At 35.1% G+C, this 24148-nt stretch overlaps 1 protein-coding gene across 5 annotated transcripts in view; it reads left to right on the top strand.

Moving 5' to 3' along the window:
- LOC106870962 (ras-related protein Rab-4B) overlaps positions 1–24148 on the top strand; it is a 142692-nt gene that overhangs the window by 26186 nt on the left and 92358 nt on the right. For 2 of the 5 annotated variants that reach the window (XM_089360294.1, XM_089360295.1), the window contains exon 2: positions 14335–14370. The exons of the other annotated variants lie outside the window; for them this stretch is intronic. In XM_089360294.1, coding sequence (XP_089216420.1) covers positions 14335–14370 — 36 coding nt within the window. The remainder of the gene's footprint in view (positions 1–14334; positions 14371–24148) is intronic. 5 annotated transcript variants of the gene reach the window in all.

The raw sequence follows: 24148 nt of genomic DNA, 5'->3' as shown, positions 1-24148 counted from the left end.
GGTCCTCACCTAAGCACATGTATGCAATACAATTGTTGTTTGGCCTCTGAATAGTCCAGATTGAGCAAATCTTGGTCAAAGCTGTTTAGGCTATGATCATAATCATCATATCTTTTTAGGCTGTCTATCCAGAACCACATATTTAATGTGTCCTTTCTCTATTTAAATAATAGGGTGATTTGATACCTATTTGGCTGCTGTTTATAGCATATTGAGTTAGTACATAGAGGTTCCTTTGTTGATTTAATAGTTATTTAGTTCCAGATCATCCTTGAATCTGCAAACCTTTATTCAAAGTTCTTTGTTGACCGTCTCATCTTTTATTCACATATTGCACATTTATAACTATATTAACCAAAGTATTCATTTTTTTTTTCAAGTAGTAGTGTGTTTTAAGGTTGATTTGGATGTTCTTGCAAGACAAGTGATTGCATGTAGGCTCCCTAGTTGGTCCATAATAAAAATAGTGACAAATAATGGTGATTCGCTGGTGATTCGCATCAGACCAAATGAGAGATTAGAAATACAAATAAAAGATGAATATGTTTGTGTTCTATGAGATGAGGTAGAAAACACTGGTTATTGTTGCTTTTGGTAAAGTATTTCTTCTATCTCCAACATAAACTCTTTTGTTATATAAAGCATATGTATAATACATGTAGAAGTTGTGGAAATACACTGAGATTGTGGTGAATCTTCTCTTTTTCTGTCTTCTCTCTTTCTTTCTCTCTCTCCCTGCACCCCACCCCCACCACTGAAGCTATAAAATGTTTTTCCATCGATAAATTAAGCATTAACATGATATTAGGATTGATTCAATCAATTATATCTCCTCCCCTTTATGAAGAATTGACCTTGTGCTCAGTAAGAGATTATTGTTACTATTATCATTATTATTATCATCATTATCATTATTATGAAAAGAACTATTTTACAACGGTGAGTCAGAAGATCCCATGCTGTCTAGAGTTTATTGGTCCTTCAGGACTGGGAGGTTTAGTCTAGACTCTAGACAATATCTTTTATCAACATTGTTTCACTTTCACATTGTCTTCAGCATAAATACATACATGCACACACACACGTATTCACTTACGTAAATATATACATATATTCACATGTGAATATGTGTGTGTATGTATATATATATATATATATATATATATATATATATATATATAGGCACATAAATATATGTAGTCATGAACACATACATAATGCACTCACGTGTGTGTGTATGTATAGATAGAACATAATATGAAATTAAATGAATGGCAAAGGAACAGGAAATTAAGCAATGAACTTCATTAGCTTACAGTTGTTTCTGCTATATGATGCAGTGCACTTAGAGCTGAGTGGTTGTGCATCACCTTATTGCTTCTTCAGAGCTTCTAAAATGAAGTACAAGTTTATTTGGGATGGTATATACATATATGTAAATGCTTCCTGACCACACTGCATCCTATAGCAGAAACAGCTGTAAGCCAAGATGGACATTACTTTTATACTTTTTAATCATAGGTAGATTTGGGGCTAGACAACCTCAGTTAATGCAATCTTCATGTTGGACACTGTCCTTCTTTAACATATTTCAAAGGTTAGATTTTCCTACTTCAAGTGGATTTGCACAATCAATAGAACATCAGACAAAATACCTTGTGATATTTAGTTATGGCTTTTTATGAGTTCAAATACTATCAAGACTAACTTCACTTTTCATTCTTCTGGCTTCAATAAAATGGAACACAGGTCTGGTAGTGGTGTCATTTTAATCGATCACACCTCCCCACTAAATCTGAGTACCATTGTTTAAAATTGTTGCTTTTGAGCAGGTGAGCTAGTAGAATCATTAGAACAATAGACAAAATGCTTAGCAGCCAAGGTCAGCTTTGCCTGTCATCCTTTCGGGGTCGATAAAATAAGTACCAGTTGAGCACTGAGGGGCAATGTAATTGACTAGACCCCTGCCCCCAAATTTCTGGCTCTGTAGCTATACAAGAAAGGATTATTATTATTATTATTATCAAAGAGGTGAGTGGGCAGAATTGTAAAGCTGAAAGGAATGCTTAGCAGCATTTCTTCTGGCTTTCCATTCTGAGTTCAGGTTGACTATGCTTTTCATCCTTTGAAATAATCACCAGCGGAGCACTGGGTTTGGTGTAATTGGCTACCCCCCCCCCCCTGCCATATTTCAGGCTTTGTGTCTATAGTTAGAAATTGTTATTAGTGGTAGTTGTAGTAAGGCGGTGAGCTGGCAAAATTGTTAGCACACTGGGCGAAATGCTTAATAGTATTTTGTCTGCTGCTATGTTCTGAGTTCAAATTCCGCTGAGGTTGACTTTGCCTATCATCCTTTCAGGATTGATAAATTAAGTACCAGTGAAACACTGGGGTCAATGTAATTGGCACATCTCATCATCCAAAATGGCTGCCCTTGTTGCAAATTTTGAAACCATTATTATTATTAGTAGTAGTAATAAGGCAGCAAGCTGGCGAAATCGTTAGCACTCTCGGCAAAATGCTTAGTGGCATTTTGTTCGTCCTTACATTCTGAGTTCAAATTCCATTGAGGCTGGCTTTGTCTTTCATCCTTTTGAGATCAATGGAATAAGTACCAGTTACGCACTTGTCCCTATAGGAAAAGGACTATTATTAGTAGTAATAGTAGTGTGATGACAATATTGTCACTGGGGAGAGAACTGAAATGTTTATAGTATCTGCTGTTCAGTATCTTGATATTCTTGCATTAGATCAGCTAGGAACATAATGGTTTTCTGAAGATGTCTAGAGCAGTGGAAGTTGTGAAAGTGTCAGAATTATGCAGGCTGGTGTTCCCTTGCTGGTTGCCAAAAACTAAAGAAAGACTTGTATGATATACTAGCCTGTCCGCAGTCCGAAATAGACTAGTGTTAGGATGTACAACTTTTATGGGCTTGGAGTGAATGCCTTCAGAGAAATAATATTAAAGATCGGAATGATGTAACTGTTGGTTGGTTGGCTAGACTGTGTTGGTGAGCAGGGTCTTAATCTGTTTTCATGTGACTTTCTGTTCAGATTACCATCTTTTAATATTTTCGAAATATATCGGTGCTTTACCTTTAGACAATATGTTAATTCCTTCATTACTTCTGTTCTGGTTTTGAAAAAAAAATGTTTTAATTTTATTTTTTGTCATTGAATTTGTGGTCAATAGTATCATCATTGTAAGCTAATCACTGAGTCATTGTATTTTCAATGGTGAGAGTGACAAAAATATCTGGAGAATGAATACAAGGTATTTTTGTTATAATACACTGGTTTATCAGTTCTCCCCTCTCTCTATCACACACACACATGTGGGCACATTTTCTTTTCTCCTTTTGTCTTCCTTTCTCCATCTGTTTTCTTTCCTCATTCCTTTCTGTAGAAGAGCAGAAGAGTGTGGGCTCAAAACTTTAAAGACTCTTCCATTTTCCTTGAATGACTAATACACTTTGTTGTTCCCTCACTTGTTTCTGTATTTTGTCTTTTATACAGTTTGAACTATATATATATATATATATATATATATATATATATATATATACAGTTTGAACTATATATATATATATATGGCGTTAGGAAGGGCATCCAGCTGTAGAAACTCTGCCAAATTAGACTGGAGCCTGGTGTTGCCATCCGGTTTCACCAGTCCTCAGTCAAATCGTCCAACCCATGCTAGCATGGAAAGCGGACGTTAAACGATGATGATGATGATGATGATATATATATATATATATATATATATATATATATATATATATATATATATATTGTGTGTGTGTGTATATATATATATTTATTACACAGTGAGCTTTTGCACAGTTTGTCTGCTGAATTTCACTCACAAGGAATTGGTCAACTTACTTAGGAGACGCCCAAGGTGTTGCACAATGAGATCAAAACTAGTGCCATATAACTGAGAAGTAGACTTTTTAACTACGTAGCTATATCTACCATTCTGAAAAATAGATAAATGTTGTCCTAAATATTTTCTGTCATATTCTCCATAAATTGTTCCACCCTGTTTGCTAAAACAGTGTTAATATTTGTAAAATAGAAGTGATAATATTTTTCTTTCATCTATATCCACAAAATGTCATTAAATCATTGTCTTTGAAGTCATCTCCCAAAGACCAATGCGTCTATGTTTTTATCGTTTTACACATATAACTTATATAAAATGTTATCCCATTTCTTCTCCTTTCCTTTGATATTAAACTTACTGCTGAAATTTGGTTTTATTCTAACCAAAGATCAAAAGCAAAATCTAGTCTTGTTCCTTCCTTGTTGGAACTAACTTAATCACTATATCAACTGATTTATACTATTTTATATCTATATTTTCACAACGTAAACTGTGAAGTGAGCCATCATGTCACATCATAGCAATAAAACAGAATATATCTCTTTCTCCTCTATTTTTGTGTCTATGTCAATTTCCTGCCTGTCATTTTGTCCATCTGTCTGTTTGTCTCTGATGTGTGTGTGTGTGTATGTGTGTGTGTGTGGCTTTCAATATCTGTTATTGCATTCATTGCAAAACACTGATGAGGTGCAGTGCAAGATTATATAATGTTTCTACAAATGTTATGCAATTATTATGGCATTTTGGCGAAATATGTGTATGTCTTATAAAGCATTGACTACCATACCAGTTTTCTGTTTTATATGCACCTGCCACTCTTGAAGTGGTTGGTGTTAGGGAGGGCATCCAGCTGTAGAAACCATGCCAAATCAAATTAAGACCCAGTGCAGTTCCCTGGCTTACTAGTTCTCAGTCAAACCATCCAACCCATGCCAACCTGGAAAATGGATATTAAATAATGATGACCTATCTATCTGTCTATCTATTTGTCTATCTCCCTCTCCCTACCTGTCTGTCTGAGTGGACAAACAGAAGAAGGGCACTCAACAAATTTATTAGGAGTTATATGTATGGATCAAAACAGTTTGATTCAAATTCATTGGTACTCTTCAGTTGCAAGCGTGATGCTAGTCGTCATCCATTTTGAATTTGGAATTCAAAATGGCTGACGAGTAGCATCATGCTTGAAACTCAAGAGTACCAATGAATCTGAATCAAACTGTTTTGATCTATATATATATATATATATATATATATATATATATCTCAATAAAATACAAAAATGGGACATGAACGCAAAACATCCAGACAGTTGGGTGATACAAAAAGGGACAACAAAACATCCAGACAGGCGATACATATATAAATCTTTAATCTTTAAATTGTTTGAGCTTCAAAGCTGTGGTCATGCTGGGGTACCACCATTGCTAAAAAGAATAAAAGGGCATATATGCCATATTTTGAGAGTTATGCTCCTTCATCAGCACCATGTCTGTGAGGTTGCTACCTGGGGAAAATATCTTTTACCATAGCCTCAAGTTGATAGAAGCTGTTTTGTGATTGAAATTTGTTAGGAGACTGTGTATCCTCATCTTCATATGTCAGTTTCTCCATGCTTTGGTTCATGGATCTTCTCTCATGCAGCTTCTTGTCTCTTGTCATCTTCATAAGGTACGACATTCTGAGATTAGCTTTCCCTATGTCTTAATCTTCTCCTTCATGTGCATCATGTATATGTAACAATGTCTGAACTCAACATTAACTTTCATGTTCCTGTGCATGAGTTCATTGGTCTTAGTCATTCGTCCACATCCAGTTTTTTTAGTGACTACCAGACTGTTATATCATTGTATGTGTTTTTTTTTTTATATAAATATGTGTGTTATATAAAATTTCATAGTCATCACTGAAATGTCGAATTTTCTTCCGTGCTTGTTTTGGTCAGTTGAAATTTGTTGAGGCAGATTTTCTGTAGCCAGGTGCCCTTCCTATCATCAACCCTTACTTGTTTCCAAGCAAGGTTTTCCCATCGCCAGGTATGTTTTCAAAGAGGATTGCAAGATGATGATGCACATATACAACTATTTTGTGATGATGTGACATGCAACAGGCTTCTTTCAGATTATGCCTACCAAATCCACTCACAAGGCTTTGTTTGGCCTGAGGCTATAATGAAAGACACTTGCCCAAAGTATCATGCAGTAAGACTGAAACTGAAATCAGATGGTTGGGAAATGTACTCCTTAACCACACAGCCATTCCTGTATGTAAGTGTGTGTGTGTGTGTAAAAAGCCCACATCACTCAAACGCAACACATTTCCCAATACAATGTTTCCAGGATATCTTTATGTAATATGTAGAGTGCTCAGTATCATAGAACTACAGTGATGCAATCTAATAAGCATGCAAAGATATAAATGTAAAATACACAAAGTATAGGTGCAGGTGTCGCTATGTGGCAAGAAATTTGCTTACCAACCACGTGGTTCCAGGTTCAGTCCCACTGACAAGTGTCTTCTACTAAAAAAGCACTGAATATGTATATGAATACATATCTATAGTTATAAATCTTACTGTCAATACACACGTGCTTTTTTTAATTTTATTTTTATTTATTTATTTTTTTTACATTTTTTTGCGGTTAGATAGTTCTGAAAATGTTAATGTTTGCAAGAACATGGCTTGATATATTTTCTACTGTTACTCATTCAAACATGAATGTATAATTTCATCTGATTTCTTATGAGGTTGAAAGAGACAAGAAATTTCTGTTTTTTTTTTTGTTTTTTTTTCTGAATTGAAGAATTTTAGATCAGTAACTATTCATCTGCTTACTATTGCACCTCCTTGGTGTGAAGAATTCAGCCCATCCCAAGTAGCTTTATTTCTAGTAATCTGTAACTGTATTACTAATCATAGTAATATTGGTATATTCAATACAGGGGCTGTGGCAGTAGAGAACATTGATGTTGCAATATTCTCCTACAATTTGACACTTCTTACTGACACTGCCTTCTTCGTAGACAGAAAAGAAAACGAAAAGAAAATTATTCTTATCAAATTACGAACGAATGAAGCCTAACTGCAGCTAGAGCTAGTGTTTGAGGAAACTTTTCAAGTAATTAAAAAAAAAAAAATAAAAAAAAAGAGCAAAAGAAAAAAGATATATCATGATTTCAAGAAACAAATAATAAGTAAATAAAAGAAAAAGATACAAGCTAGTATTTTGTATTATTAAAGGGCTTCACTGTTAATTATAAGATCTTTGATAGTGTGTGGATATATATATATATATATATATATATATATATATATATATATATATATATATATATATATATATATATATATAAGATAGATAGATAGATAGATACGCACACATACATGTACTGGTGATTAACTGATTTCTTTTCTGAGCTGTTTGTTTTTTAACTGCCCAAGTGCAAAAATTTAAATTAATTAATGTAACTGAAACTACCGTGGCAAATTTATTTCAAAGCAACACTTCATTTAGGAGCTATGAGATATCCAGTGCTACAGATGTGTGTGTGTATATATGTATCACACAATTGTTTACTAGATTACCTATATGTCATAGGTCTGCTCTGTGAGAGCCAACCTAGTGCTACAAAACATTTCAAGGTAGTAGAATCTGAATATTTCTATGGCTGGCATATATTTCTTTTAGTGACTGTACATAAAGATCTCACTCCTCTCAAGTTAGTTTAAATTACTGGTGAAATTCAAGAATATAACTAGCAGAAAGCACTAACAAGCATAGTTTCGAAGAGTGACACGAAAGATAGTCTTCAATGATGACAGGGCTTTGAAATAGCTATCTTAGTGTCATACTTAATGTATGTACACTGTTGATTAGGCCAATTACTGTGATACTTGTCCTGAGATAACCTTTCTTAGAGATGTGCTGTGTTAAAAACAGGATGTTGGAGATGAAAATTTGTCCCAACCTTGACCAATGAGAGTGCCAGGTGCATTTTGGCCTTTTTAGGCCTTTTCATGCTGCATGCTCATAGCCAGCCATGTGTTTGGATGAGAATTCATGCCTCCAATGTAGGTAACAGTGAATAAAACATTCACTGATGTTGTGAATAGCTGCCCAGCTGAATAAAAATCCAGTATATGCAATTGAGACAGTATTAAATTAAAATAGCCCCCTGTGTATCAGGTCCATTTTTTCCAAAGTAACATGGGCAAATGGTTTGAGCCTAATTTTCTTTCCCCACTGGCAGCAACTCAACTTGTCAAGATTAAAAAAATTTTTTTTTACACTCAAACTGGGATGGAATTAGGTGCTTCTCTCAAAGTGAAGCGCAACAGCATTAATAAGAATTGAACCCTGGTAATTCAGTATCTTACCCTCATAGCCATTATTCCTGAAAAATAGGAATACAAAACAGATACTCTCATTTGTTTTTGTATGTGTGTGGTATCTGAAATAACATTTAAAGCGATCTTGTTGAAATGATAGCTCATGTTTCAATCCTAGGCTCCATAATTAATTACATTGTTGACTATCACAGTTGTAAATTTATCTGAGAGAAAACCCAGAATAAAGTAGAATTCCAATGACAACTTAATCCTGAGTAGAAAATTTAAGAGACAGGAAGAAGAAAAAATAGTAAAAGACCATTTTATCTCTGCAGAGTTGTTCTGTTCCACATTATTTATGAGATTTGGCAATAAATGAGAATGGCAAGAAGAATTAGCTTATTACCACAATTGCGAGCTGAAATTTTTCATTTGTTGTTGTTGCTGGTTAACCCTGGGTCATTTCCTGATCTTGCAAACCTATTGTAATCAAATAATTCAAACAATGGAATGACTTGTTATATATTTCACTTTTTCCATGATTTGTATTTTTGCTGACTCAAAACATTACTTGTTTCCTCAGATTCTATGCTTTACTGTTATCATCAAAGTTGTTTCAATTGTGGTCATCCCTCCCCTTTTTTTATAATCAGACATAAAATATCGAGGGGTACATTAAACAATGTGTACTTCTTTAATACTGGTTGTAGGTTGTGATTTGTCAGTGTATTCCAGAACAGAGAAATAAAGCTTCCATCATTTCTTCATTCAACTGCTTGTTCAAATTTTTATTTTTTCAGGGGATCGGTTCCTGATTTTAAGCATCAAGGTAGCAATCATGACGGGTAGAAGTTAATTGATTACACTGACCCTGTATTTGACTGACACTTTATTTCATTGATCTCAGAGAGATAGATGGCAAATTTGACTTTGACAGGATTTGAACTCTGAGCCAAAACATATACTGCAAGCAGATAGTTGGGTAAATCTGTCTGGACACTGACAGTTTAGCATGGCTTACTGAGCATTCAGCTTTTTTGATGTCAGTACTTTTTGATGCTGGAGACACACAAACACAAATGAATGCATGCAGAAATATACACATACTGATAGTAAGAGCGGGAGAGACCTTACAATTTATTGATTAAACATGACCATAGCCTGTGGCATATGCCAGTGGGTATAACCAGCAGACTTATGAGTACCCCTCATTCATTGGACAATAAACTTTGCTTGCGAAGACTTATTGAGACAAGTGACATCAAATCAAAATCACTGACGTGGCCAATGACAGTATCGCCTGATTGGCACTCGTGCCAGTGGAACGTTAAAAGCACATCCGAGTGTGATTGTTGCCAGTGCTGCTGGACTGGATCCCATGCAGGTAGCATAGAAAAAACACCTTTCGAGCATGGTCGTTGCCTGAACCGCCTGACTTACCCTCATGCCAGTGGAATTTAAAAGCACCCACTACACTCTTGGAGTGGTTGGCATTAGGAAGGGCTTCCAGCTGTAGAAACTTTGCCAGATCAGATTAAGCCTGGTGCAGCCTTCTGGCTAACCAGTCCTCAGTCAAACCATCCAACCCATGCCAGCATGGAAAGCAGACGTTAAACGACAATGATGATGATGATGATGATAGACATAAACACTTTCCTTTCTCCTCCTACACATAAAGAGCAATATGCTTACATACATAAAGAGAGGGGGAGAGAATGAAATCAATCAACATCAGATTGGTGCCACTAAAATGGCTGTGCCAAAACATCTCCTACTCTGCTGCAAGATATATTTTTTCTGCCACCCTAATGATTCTGCTGATCCACCACCTTTACCACAGATAGATATTGCCCTTGTTCTAGCAGTGACTGACTTTACCTCTGCTTGATTGTAATATTACTGATGTATACATTTTTGATATCATTGCTATTATACATTTAATTGTAATACCTTCTACAGCACTATTGATTGCAATCTCATTCTCACTGCTGCGGTATATAGTCTCACTGCTTTACATATTGGGTAACAAAGCATTGCTCGTCTTCACTAATCACTGTCCAAACTTTTCTTTCTATAAATCTATTCAATTTCTTTCACATAACTCATTCATTATCTATTTTACTACACTAGCAGTCATTTCTAACAAAAAAATAAAAATAAAACCCCAAAAGAAGCTAGTTATTGATAAAGACTATCAGAACTAAACTGTAAGAGTTGATGACAGCCTACAGAAAGTATAATGGTATATGATATACTACACTAATAGACAATTTCCTAATGTATCCTGACAGTAGGTTCATTGTTAGAGTGTCTGCTCGGCTATTTTATATTGACTAATTGTGGTTATAAAATTTAGTTTGTTATTTCTTGGCCCCAGGTCATCCCTGATTAAGTAGACCTCTGATCAATGTCATTACATCTGTGACCTGACCAATTTTTTATCCATACATCTCTCTTCCTGCCTTCTTTATTCATCATCATCATCATCGTTTAACATTTGCTTTCCATGCTAGCATGGGTTGGACGATTTGACTGAGGACTGGTGAACCAGATGGCTACACCAGGCTCCAATCTGATTTGGCAGAGTTTCTACAGCTGGATGCCCTTCCTAATGCCAACTATTCATCCTGCATTTTCATATTTTCATAGATGATCAAGATTCCATCTCCTAGACACTGATGGCACTTCTTAGAAGTGACCATCAGCATCAGAGCACATAGCCAATGTGGGTAACTGGAGAATCCAGACTGTTCCTACCTACACCATATCTCTTGTGTGTTCTCACAAATGAGGAAACTCTGGAAATTGCAGGATTTCATTATCACAAATATATGTGATATTTTGACCACTGCAATGATAGGTTTGCCATCTGTTTGTTCTAAGAAATTTGAGTTTATGCTGGAGTTGGATTATAGTGAGGGAGAGCTATATTGAATGATCAGCCTCATTCTCTTGTTTCTCACTTCCTGAATGAGTGGCAAAGCAGATTTTGATGACTGAAAGTACACCAGGGATGCAATGGGATGACCAGGATAATGTATGTATCTCACAGCAATGTCTCAGAATATTGCATTTCTGTTCATTGAAACCTGATCACTGATAGTTAGATTTCCTCTGCACAGTCTGCTGGTAATACAGTCTTCATCAGCATAGATTGACAAGCTATTAACGAACGTCACTAAGTTTGACTTGTTTGGCTACTTTCAAGCTGATTTAGCCAGCTTGCCAATACTGTTGCCTAAAAGGTAGTACACTGTTGTAGTTTGTGGAGGCACAGGAGAGAGATGGGTATCGTGACTAAGCCAGTGGCAGATGAGATTAACTGACCTGAAGAGGACATGATCGGACCCTTATCAAAGGTATTGTCTCTCTTTGACACATCATACTTCCTATTCAGACAGTGTATCTAGGATGACATTATCCAATGTGATCTTGCTCTTTTGTAACAGTGTGATATGAGAGATTTGGTTGATATTTCTTGGAGTTTGAGGGACCATGTCAAGGCTCTTATTGTTCTGCCCAATCACTGTTGTTGTTGTTGCTGTCATTGCTATTGTTGTTGCTGTTATCATTGGTGTTGTCATTGTTGTTGTCATCACTAGCTGCTGTTGTCATTGGTGTTGGCGTTGTGATTGGATCTTTGCTAATTTATCACTATTATTATTGCAAATTTGTTAGGGTATCTAACCATCCTATTAATTGCATTGCTTTATTACCATTTTATGGACCTTGTGGCTAATAAATAACCAATTTAACATTTCACCATATATACTGGCCTGGCTTAGTCACATCTGCAACAGCTAAGTTGCCAGTATTCTGTACTTTTGATTTTTATTTTCAATGTTTCCTATTTATGACTATGTTGACACCAGATCTTTAATTACTCGTCTGAATTACATTCCTCTAAATATTCATTTTGCTACAGCCTTTAACAAATGTACATGATTTTCCAATGAAGTGTTTATACATAGTCATTATAAATATAGAAGTATGAAATTTATATGGTTGTTATTAAACTACCTTATCATAGGTTATGAGTTCAAGTCCACTGCAGGTATTTTCATTATGGGTAAAACATTGTTAGAGATGTTACCTATGGTAGACTGACATCCTTGCCAGGCAGTTTTATATCTTACTTTAATCTCATAAAACCAGAGGTAAACAGTGGCCCTTAAATTCTCCTAGGGCTTGAGTTTGTTTTTAGATAATACTACAATAACCCAGTAGATTATATATATATATATAATCATCATCATTCATCTGTTTTACATGCTGGCATGGGTTAGATGGTTTGACAGGAGTTGGCTGACAAGAGAACTGTTCCAGGCTCCAATTTTCTGTTTTGTTATGGTCTCTAACACCAATCACTTTACAGTGTGTACTGGGTGCTTTTTATGTGGCCTTGGTATGGGTGCCTATTATATGGTACCGGCACGGGTGCTTTATATGTGGCACCAGCATGGGTGCTTTCTGCATGGCTCCAGCACCTGCAAACTTGTAAGATAAGGACCTCTTGGCTGAAAAGGAGAGTGGGGAACATAGCTGTCTTGGCCATGATCTTACTTAGCTTGATGTCTTCTCAAGTACAGCAGATTGCCAGAAGTCTCAGTCTCTTGCCATCTCCTTAGTGAAGCCTAACATCTGAAGATCCTTTCTCACCACTTCATCCTACATCTTCCTGGGTTTACCCTTTCTACAGGCTCCCTCCACAATCAGAGATTGGCACTTCTTTATGCAGCTGTCCTCATCCATATGTATCACATGACCATGCCAGCACAGTTTTCTCTCTTGCATATGCCCAAATTATGCTCTTATGCCCAATTTTTCTCTTAAATCATTTACACTCTGTTGTACATGTTCACTGATACTGCCCATCCAGCAAAGCATGCTGGTTTCTTTTCTTTCATGTTCACATGTCGTCTATAGTCAGCCCTTGTTTCACTGCCATGTAGTATAGCTGTACATACACTGGCATCATACAATCTACCTTTCACTCTGAGGGAGAGGTCCTTTGTTACCAACAAAGGTAGCAGCTCTCTGAGCTTTGCCTGCCCAACCTATTCTTATTCCAGCAACTATGCTCTCAGAACTTGGTCACCTAGGTAACAGAAACTATCTTCTATTTCTAAGGATTTGCCTGGACAGTTGAGGGAGTCTATTTTCTGCACATTCCTAGTGTTTATTGTACCTGCACATCTGCCCCACACAAAAGCTACTCTCTGTTAACCTTCCTATTATACTGTTGTACCTCTTATGAGTCCATAAGGTACACTGTATGGAGTTTTGACCAAAACCTTTCCTACATATCAAGCAGGGCCATCTCCCTGAAGGGATCAGTGATTTGTCCATTTTTCTACTTACTAGGACTTTGGTCTTTCTTAAATTAACTCTAAGACCTCTTGATTCTGGACCTTGCTTTGACATCTGACATTTCTTCTCTAGTTCTAATAGTGTGTATGTATGTGTATGTGTTTATATATATATATATATATATATATATATATATATATATATATATATATATATATATATAATTGTGTACCCATCGTTTATTACTATCAGCACATTTTCTTGTCTTAATTTTTGTTTCCTTGATTTTGACTTCTATTGAGATTTCTTTGGCATTTTTGTAGCCATTTCCTTTGTTAACTAAACATGACCAGTCTACTCCAGCCTTCTTCATCCCTGCCCTGGGGAAAAAAAAAAAATATTACACTCTAATTTGTTCAAGCTCTTGTCCCTTCATAATATTTCAACCAAGTATTCAATAATATAAAACTATTTTCGCTCTGGAACTCCATAGATAAACATAATCTGTCTTAGTTGTATACTTCACTAACATTCAAAGACAATCTCAACCATATCAAATTAATCACGTTCTAAAAACTCCTTGTAGATTGTGGTTTCAATTTCGTAGTCTGAATATGTTGTTAATGAAACAGTATTCAGATATACCTTCCAACTTACTTCAACATAAAGAGCATAAAAGTAGCATTAGAAGAAACAATATTTATTCATTAAGCTGGTTTCCATAGTTTCCCCTTACAAAATGTTCCCAGTCACTACTATTGTATTGTTTTCATCCAATGTTGACTTGTACATGTTTGTTTTTTGAAAGCTGCTTTACCCCAGGGACGAGAACAGGACTATAAAGGTAGGATTCAGTACCCATTGTTTAAATGTATATATTTTTTTTTTGTAAAAATTTTCTTCACCAAAATAAGGAATTTGGCAGATCAATCAGTAAGCTATCATTCGTTAGTTGTCATTAGGTATTTTTAGGTGAAGTCCTCATGAACATGCTTCCTCTCTAATAAATTTAGTAATTTACCATCATCATTTTAATGTCCACTTTTCTATGCTTGCATGGGCCAGACATAGTTTGTTGAGGCAAGTTTTCTATGACTGGATGCTCTTCATGTCAATCACCCTGCACACACACACAGACCCACACACACACAAACACACACACACACACACACACACGTATACATACACAATGGGCTTGTTTCAATTTCCATCTGCCAAATCCACTCACAAAGCTTTTATTGGCCAAGGGCTACAGCAGAAGACATTTGCCAATGGTACTGTTCAGTGGGACTGAACTCAAGATCACATGGTTGGGAAGCAAGCAAGCTTAATCACACAGCCACAACGGCACCTAATTGCATACTAATATAATATTTTGTAGCTTTGTAAGTATTTAGCATTTATGTTGGTGTTAAAATATTTAATGCAAGAAATATGAAAGAGGAAAACTAACTGGAAATGAAAATGTGATCAGATATACAGATAGTTAAATGTTAACAGAGTAAATGAAAAGAGCATGAAAAAATGAACTGGAAATAAATGGGGTGATGACTTCATGGTTAAGAAGTTTGTTTCCCAACCACATGGTATCAGGTTCAGTCCCACAGTGTAGCATGTTGGGAAAGTGTCTTCTTGTATATCCTTGAGCCAACCAAAGCGTTGTGATTGGATTTGGTTGATGGAAATTGAAAGAAGCTTGTTGTGTGTTTGTGTGTGTCTCCTTGTCTTGACATTGTGATAGTTGTAAACAGATATCACCATCAAACAATCATACAAACCATGTCTTTGTTTCCAGTCTTCCATGGGAAACATTTCCTATCAAAGGGGAATATTACCATACTTTGAAACAAGTAAAGGTCAGTGACTGGAAGATTATTTGGCCATGGAAAATCTGCCTCAAACAATTCTAACTCGTGCAAACATGGAAAAGTGGACATTAAAACGATGATGATGGTGGTGTTCAAATTTTCACATGAGGTTATCTTTTTCTGACTCTATCAACAAAGCATAGCTTCGTCATACTAGCTGACAAAGTATTTGTTAACATTGGAAAATAGAATTGTTTTATGATTCAATAATTTTATAGATTCTACCCAGTTGAAAAATGATAGTTAAATTAGTGTTATTAGACTTAATGCAAAGTGCATTAAATAACTAATTTGAAATAAATTTACAATGAGATGCGATATTACCCAGTGACCGTTTTCATTTTACTGCGCTTTAATACTGTGTTACATGTAAACAAATGCATTCACACGCACACATTTCTAAATGGAAACTTAGATAATTTTACTTCTGTTAGTCATGCATTAACTTTATTTATTTTTTTTTATCTGGGAAGGAATGGCTTTGGTCATGAGATCACACAGATGAAGGGGAGTGTGGGAGAGTAGTATAGAGAACGTAGAGTTTGATGGGATATTTGGTGCAGAGTTTAGTGAGGAAAAACTAGAATATAAGTAGCAAGAAACATTGTTGCAGATACAACAGTTGGTTAGAGTAGAGACGGAGTGGAGTGATCACGTTCTGAATGTCAAAATCCATTACAGTTGCAGTAAAAGCAGAAGAATGATTCCTCACAGCAATGTACTAAGAATAGAGAAATTTAAAGACTGATGAAATATTGTATTCTGAGAAATTATTGTAATATGTATTGTGTTTTATTATATCTGACTTGAGTGGGTGAAATTCAAATTTTTCTGAGAATTATTATATTATGCAAAGGAATCATTGTATAGATAATGTGATAATTTATAGAGATAAAAGTATAATTAATAATACAGAAGGAAATAAAGTATAATCAATACATGTGTGGGTGTGGGTGGGTGTATGTATGTATATATATATATATATATATATATATATATATATATATATATATATATATATACATACATACTGATTAGTAGGATCTGAGTGAGCACAGTGTGACATAACATAGTGGGAGTATGTATCTGTGTGGGTGGAGGGGATGTGTGCATGCATGTGTGCGCTTTCAACAATGAGTGGAATAAAAGAAGCTCTTGATTGAAGAACATGTTAAGAGTTGGTTACAAGAACAACATCCAGCTGTAAAATGCTGCCTGAAATAAGTCTCAGTCTAACCCATGCTAACATTAGAAGACATGTTAAATGAATGACTGCACATGCACACATACATGTTGTGTGTGCAATATATATATATATATATATATATATATATAAATTAAAAGGGTAAAGGATTTGCTATTTCTGAACTTCGGTATGTGGTGAAGCAAATATTTGCTGATCCCTAAATTATCTTTATATATATATATATATATATATAAAGAATAAATATTTATGTGTAATAATATGGCTATGTAGTTAAGAAGTTTGCTTCCCAACCACATGGTTTTGGATTCAGTCCCACTGCATGGCACCTTGGGCAAGTGTCTTTTACTATAGCCCTAGGCTGACCTAAGCTCTGTGAGTGGATATTATACATGGAAACTAAAAGAAGCCTTGTGTGTGTGTGAGAGAGAGAGAGAGAGAGAGAGAGAGAGAGAGAATGTCATTTATTTCCAATATTCTGTGCAAACACATCATGGCATAATATTACTTTGTTTGGAAACAAGTGAGAGTGGTGACAGGAAGGGTGTCTGGCCACAGAAAATTGGTCTCATTCAACTCTCTTTTTTCAACACATGCAAACATGAAAAGTGTTCATTAAAACAATGACGAAAATAATGAGATATATACAGTGAAAAGGTTTGGGAAAAAAAAAGTTCATGTGGTGAATTGTGAAAATTATAAAAGGGAAACTACACAGAAATTAAATTTTATGTTAGACAAATGTGTGTGTGTGTGTGTTTTATGATACATGTATAGATATATTTTTTTATCTCACGCACGCACATATTTATATCTTTTATTTTCATTCTCTTTGCAAGCACTTAAGTAATTTTGAATGTCTCAACAATTTTAGAATGTCTGTAATGACAGTGGATAAAAGAAAGAAATGCAGCTATTAAACAGAATAACGGACAAGTATTTCCTCATGGCACTGGTATCCTGCTGTTGTTTACCCATAACACAATAACACATAGCTATTGAAGTATGCTATGCCGTCTGGTAATGATAGCTACCACATACTTCAAGTTAGATCTGTAGAATTCAACATAAAATGATGCTTAATATCAAACAGTTGGATAACTGATTTATTGTTGTGGTATCAGAATTTTATGCTGTATGCAGAGTTGCTAATAAAATAGTATTTTTGCTGGATTTAACACTTGTTTCTATTGCATGGAACATCATCATCATTGTTTTAATGTCTACTTTTTCATGCTTGCATGGGTCAGACAGAATTCACCGAGGGAAATTTTTCTACAGCCAGATGCCCTTCCCTTAGTCGTCTATAAAACAGCAAAACAGCATGGACATAGTTACAGATTCCCTTTTTTGTTTACAAAAATCACACATTTCAAGACTTGTCAATCAGCACAGACATGCTTCCTTGGTTGACTCTGTATTCATACAACCCTGCCTGTTTTTGATGTTGAGGTTGTTTTGCATACTGAATAAGAAAGAAATTACATAGGCATGTATGCATGCTTCTTCAGTTTCTGCCTATCAATTTCACCACCAAGTTATTAGTCAACCTGTGGCTAGAGTATAAAATGTTAGCTGACAGTGTGCACAGAGTGATTGAACATCTGACTACATGGTTCTAAAGCAGACTTCTTCACCACAAAATTATGGCTGCACCTAAATCCTCACAGCTAATTTATATTAGAAGAATATGTAAATGTTATCTATATATCATGATGCTGTTTTTCACTGATAATTCTAAAGTTGCTTTTCTAAGCTAATAGGTTTAAGAGGCTGGAGTATTGAACCACATGGTTTAAACCAGTTATATCCAGCCCAAATAGTCTACCTGTTTTATGTTCAAACTGGCCAGATCTGGCTTCTCACACCAACCCTACAATATTATTCTAAAAATTAAGCTACCTCATCACAATCTATAACAGAAAATAATGCATGATTCTTTCAAAATAAAGTGAATAAATATTACTTTTGACAGAATATTGTGAATGCTAAAGGATTAAGCTGCTTAATTCTGCTTGTGTTAGTTTGTCAGAGGGAACTAAATACCAGTTCCCTGCCTATTTCTCTGTTGCTTAATTAGTGATAAGAAGAACAAACGATTACTCCAAGAAATAAACCATTTCACACATGTAAATAAAAAATAAATAAAAAAAGACTTCTCCAAACTTTTTGATAAGCTGTGAATTATAAGTAAAATCTTTGTTTGAAGACTTCCATTATAAGGAATTTACTCAAAACCTAAAATAGTTTAATAAGTTGTTCTCTAATGCCTTATATGTTTGGACTTGGTAACAAGATTAGAATCAGTTTTCTGACTTTAAGTAGTGTTTGTTGGAAAACTATACTCTGGGTATTTTACTCTAAGGACAAAATTCTGTTCCACCTAGTGAGATATTTACTTTTTCCTCATTGATAATATTGTATATTTTCAAGTTTTATCATTTTAACATCCACTTTACCATGCTTGCATGGGTTGGATGGAGTTTATTGAAGCAAACTTACCATGGCCAGGTGTCCTTCCTACTGCTAACCCTTACCTGTTTCCAAGCAAAGGCAATGTTTCCCCAAGACCAGACATGCTTTCACAGAAGGTTGGAAACAAACTGCATCTGTTTATAACAGTTATGCGATGTCAAGACACAAATGGAGACACAAATACATTCATGCACACATGTGCACACACACATTCAACAGGCTACTTTCGGTTTCCATTTACCAAATCCACTCACTAAGCTTCTGTTGACCCAGAGTTATGGAAGAAAACACTTGCCAAGATGCCATGCAGTGGGACTGAACCCAAAACCTTGTGGTTGGGAAGCAGACTTCTTAACCACATAGCTATCTTGATGCAGATAGACAAAAGCATGTTTAACACAGAAAAATATATAATTTAACATCTCACAGTAATACTCATATCGGTTAATTGCAATACTTTATTATTGTTTATCATTGACAAACCAATAAGAGAATCTCTACAAATAATCATTCAGTCTGCTAGAGATAACAGCCAAATCTTCCAAATTATAAACTACTATGTTTGAAAAGGAAGGATATATTGGGTAATGCTGTTATAGATTTGCTGTCAGAAAAAAAGTTAAAAAAAAGAAAAGAAAGCAAAACAAAACAGGTTGGTTACGGCTGAAGGATTTTAGGCTATTGGTCTATTTTATCGTATCTGATCTTGGGCTAAACATCGTTTTTGAGACCGGTTTTGTTGAGATGTAAAAACTCGAATAAAAAGAAAAAAAAATGAAGCTAGGTGCAGGCATAGATGTGTGGTTAAGAAGTTTGCATTGCACCCACATAGTTTTGGGTTCAGTACCACTGCATGGCACCTTGGACAAGTGTCTTCTGCTATAACTCTGGGCTGACCAATGACTTGTGAGCTAATTTGGTAGACAAAAACTGTGTGAAAGTTCATCATGTATTTATATATAAATATAAATAGTGTGTGTGAATTCTCTCTCTGACACACATGCACGCACGCACGCACACACGCACACACACACACACACACACACACTTGACAACCAGTGTTAGTTTGTTTATATTCCTGTAACTTAGCAGTTTGGCAAAAGAGACTGATAGAATAATTACCTTTCCTCAAAATAAGTAGTGGAGCTGATTTTTTTCAAGTTAGTGCCCCAGCAAGGCCTCAATCCAGTGACTGAAACAAGTAAAAAAGAAACAATAAAAAGAAACTTCTTTTAAGATGAGTTTGGGATTATTAATAAAAAAAAAAAAAACTTAATCTTTTAAGACAATTCTGTTTTTACTGGTGTGAATGCGATTAGATTTTGAAAATCTTAGAACAATCAACTAAGGAAAATTCCAGAGATGAATGGATTAAAATCTATTATTGAATAAAATATTTTAATCCTTTAACATTGATTATATGACAGCTATATCACACGTGGTTTGTAGTTTCGTAATGAATTCTGAGAGAGAAGATAAACTGTATGAAATGGGTTGAACTTTCTAGCATAGATTTCATTAATGTTTTTCCAAAAAGGAAGAAGCAAACCCACAGACTGAAAACAGCCCTTCTCTTAGAGGTGAACGAGATAATTTAATAACTGTTATAAATTTGAGATAATAACGATTGTTTGTATTTATTTTATTTAATTTCTGAAGTGACATTTCATCAGTATGCAACATCCATTTTTCTATGCTCATATGGGTCAGACAATTTATTGAAGCAGATTTTATATAGCTGAATGCCTTTCCTGTTGCCAAACCATACCGGTTTCAAAGTAAGGTAACATTTCCTTCATGACCAGAAGACATATCTCTGAAGACTGGAAACAAAGGACATTTGCTTGCATGATGGTGACAATCACGACTACCACATGATGTCAAGGCAAGGATACACAATAGTGCATGTACACACATACACACACTTTTTTCAGTTTCTGTCTACTAAATTCGTTCACAGGGCTTTGGTTGGCCTCAAGCTATAGTAAATGCCTTACTAAAGTGCCATGCAATGGAAATGAACTCAAAACCATGTGATTGGGGAGAAACTCCTTACCACACATCCACACCTGCAGCTGTAAAATAAATAGAAGTAAATTACTGGAGAAAATTTAGTGAATCACATCTTTCTTTTAATAGAGTTGTTTTTGTGTCTGGTCAAAATAACTTAATGTATTGTAAGTGTGGAAAGCATGGTTGGCTAGAGTTAAGCCCTTAGGAAATATGTGTATGTGTGTGTATTTGATCCAAGTTCAATTTCCAGTTATAGCCATTTCATTTCTCTTATATCACTAGTGCTTTTGAGAATTTTGCATAATCTCATTTTCTCTCCCCTATGCATCTGAGGTCTTAGAATGCTTAAGAAATCAATATTTGTTTTCAATCTCAGTGATTGCATTCATAAACTGGAATGGTTGTTCCAGACTATTGCAACGTGGCTACAGAAAGAGATTAAGAGAAGACTAAGTAAGATTAGTAGGAACTTGGTCACAGAGCTCAGCATGATGGTTTAACCGGCATCGGGATCTAGTTTATAGTTCTGAAATAAAAGGCAAAGCCAATGGGTAAAGGGTTACAAAAGAGTTACATTTTGTTTTATTTCATTTTCGATACAATTAAATCTGGAGTCTTTTAATCTCTATAAACGAAGCCAAAATTATCTTTTATACATTCTATATTGTAATAATTTTATATATTTGTTTTCCACACTTGAATGAATTTGATGATTCTGTGATGAATTATATAAATGTGTTTTACAGTTGAATGCCTTCCCTAATGCTAACCACCCAGCCATGAAGTGGGAACAGTTACTATTTTCAGCTATGTAGACTGGAGTCAAGCAAATCTTGCTTAAGAGCTTATTGTATTGTTTGTAGGGATTGAACCTAAAATCAATAGACTAGCATAGTAACAGCTATTATACTTTCATAATATCATTAAAAAAAATATAAATAATAAGTAAAAGCAAAACTCTGGGTTTAGTCCAACAGTGTGGCACCTTGGACGAATGTCTTCTATTATAGCCCCTGGCCAACCAAAGCCATATGAGTGGATCTGGTAGACAAACTGAAACATTACACAGAAACTCTCCTCTTTCTCTCCCCCTCTCATACACACATGTGCATGTGTGTTTATATTTGTGTTCACTTCTATCTATGGTGATGTTAGTTTTCCTGTCAACAAATCGTCCACTCACTTTGTACCTTTTTGAAAGTGTGTGGAATAAGAGACCTCTTACTTGAAAAACGGGTAAAGGTTAATGCCAGGAATGGTATATGACTGTAAAACAATGCCTCACTAGCATATCATCTGATCCTTGCCACCATGGAAAAAAAAAAAAGGACATAAAATGAACAAATGAAAATTCATTCAAACATTTGTCAGTTAAAAAAATTTTTTTTTTTAATGCTAATGCTTCATTAGTTGATTGTTATTGCTTAATTATATCATCAGAAGTGATGTTGATGGTAATGATGTTGATAAACATGTCTGTTAGTTTTGTAATTAAATAATAAATCAATGAATCACCAGTATGTACTATAAAACAAATCTAGTTCTACTACTTTTCTCTTTGATATATATTCATACTTTATTGCATATTGACTATATTGTTAAATAAGTGGTGTTTTAGATTTACTTATCTATCCTTCTTGCTCTCTGCAACTTCCTCACAAAACATCAGCCTAATTCATAAAACACAGATATTAACCCCCCCCCCCCCCCCACCTACCATAAGTAGATTTTATCCCGTTTCCGTAGTGATTTCTATTCCATGATTTTACACTCTTCATCGTCATCTTAACATCAGCTTTTTTGTTCTTGCATGAGTTAGATGGAATTTGTCGAGAGAGATTTTTTATGGCTGGATGCCCTTCCTGTCACCAAGTCTCACTTGTTGTCAAGAAAGGTGGTATTTCCCTATGAAAGATGTTTTTGGAAGATTGAAAAAGGACACCACTTATATGATGGTGGAACTCATTTACACCTATTGTGTGAAGTTGAAGCAAGGAGACACACACACACACACACACACACACACACACACACACACACACATCATGTGCTTCTTTTAGTTTTTGTTTTCCAAATCCACTCACAAGGCTTTAGTTGGCTTGGGACCTTAGAAGACAGTTTCCCAAGGTGCCATGCTGTGGGACTGAACTCAAAACCATGTGATTGGGAAGCAAATTTCTTACCACACTATCATACCTGCACCTCTTCTATATTGAAATTTGCTTTGCTGCAATCAATGAATTAAATGTAGAAATTATGCCATAATCTGAGAAAATTGTAAACAATCTCAAAATGGGAAGAAATTAATTCCAAAGCACAACAATGTTTATGAATGCTGCAATTCCATGTTATCAAATTATTTCCTATGTTTGGTTTCCCATGACCTTCTGAATCCACTTTGACCATTGATGACCCTGTGACATCAAATAATGTCATTCTTGTGTCACCAATATCAATTTAGGTGAATTAGTCAAATTGTTTAGTTTCAACAACTTGACCAAGAATTCTGAAAATCCTCAAAGACGAGGAATATCCCAGATCACTTCATTTTTTTATCACCACATCTTGCTTTTGTTTTTTTGACCCTTTAGCATTTAAACCAGCCATATCTGGCCCAAATATTCTACTTATTTTATGCTTTTATGCTTAAACTGGTTAGATCTAACCACTAACACCTATCTCACAAAGTCATTCTGAAAATGAGCAACTACATCATCAAAATCTTAAAGCTACATAATAATGCACGGTCAATTCAAAACCATGTGAATAAATAAACATTACATTTGGCCCAGTAATCTGAATGCTAAAAAGTGAAAACATAAAGTACTTAAGTGTACAAAATTTAATCTGAATAAATTTGTTTTTTTAGGTCCACACACTTTGTATTCATAGTATTCATAGTTTGGCAGCATATCTGATTTAAAGCAAAATCAGTTACACTTCTAACTAGTACGGAAACTACTTTGGCTACATGCAGATTAGTGAATCAACAAGGCTGGCTTTGCATGCTTATTTAACATGCTAGATATAGTAGCCAAATTTTTTTCAAATTAAACCTCATC

Source organism: Octopus bimaculoides, chromosome 11, assembly GCF_046866305.1.
Source record: "Octopus bimaculoides isolate indiv1 chromosome 11, ASM4686630v1, whole genome shotgun sequence".
Taxonomy (NCBI): Eukaryota; Metazoa; Mollusca; class Cephalopoda; order Octopoda; family Octopodidae; genus Octopus; species Octopus bimaculoides.
This window is presented reverse-complemented; position numbering and strand designations above follow the sequence as displayed.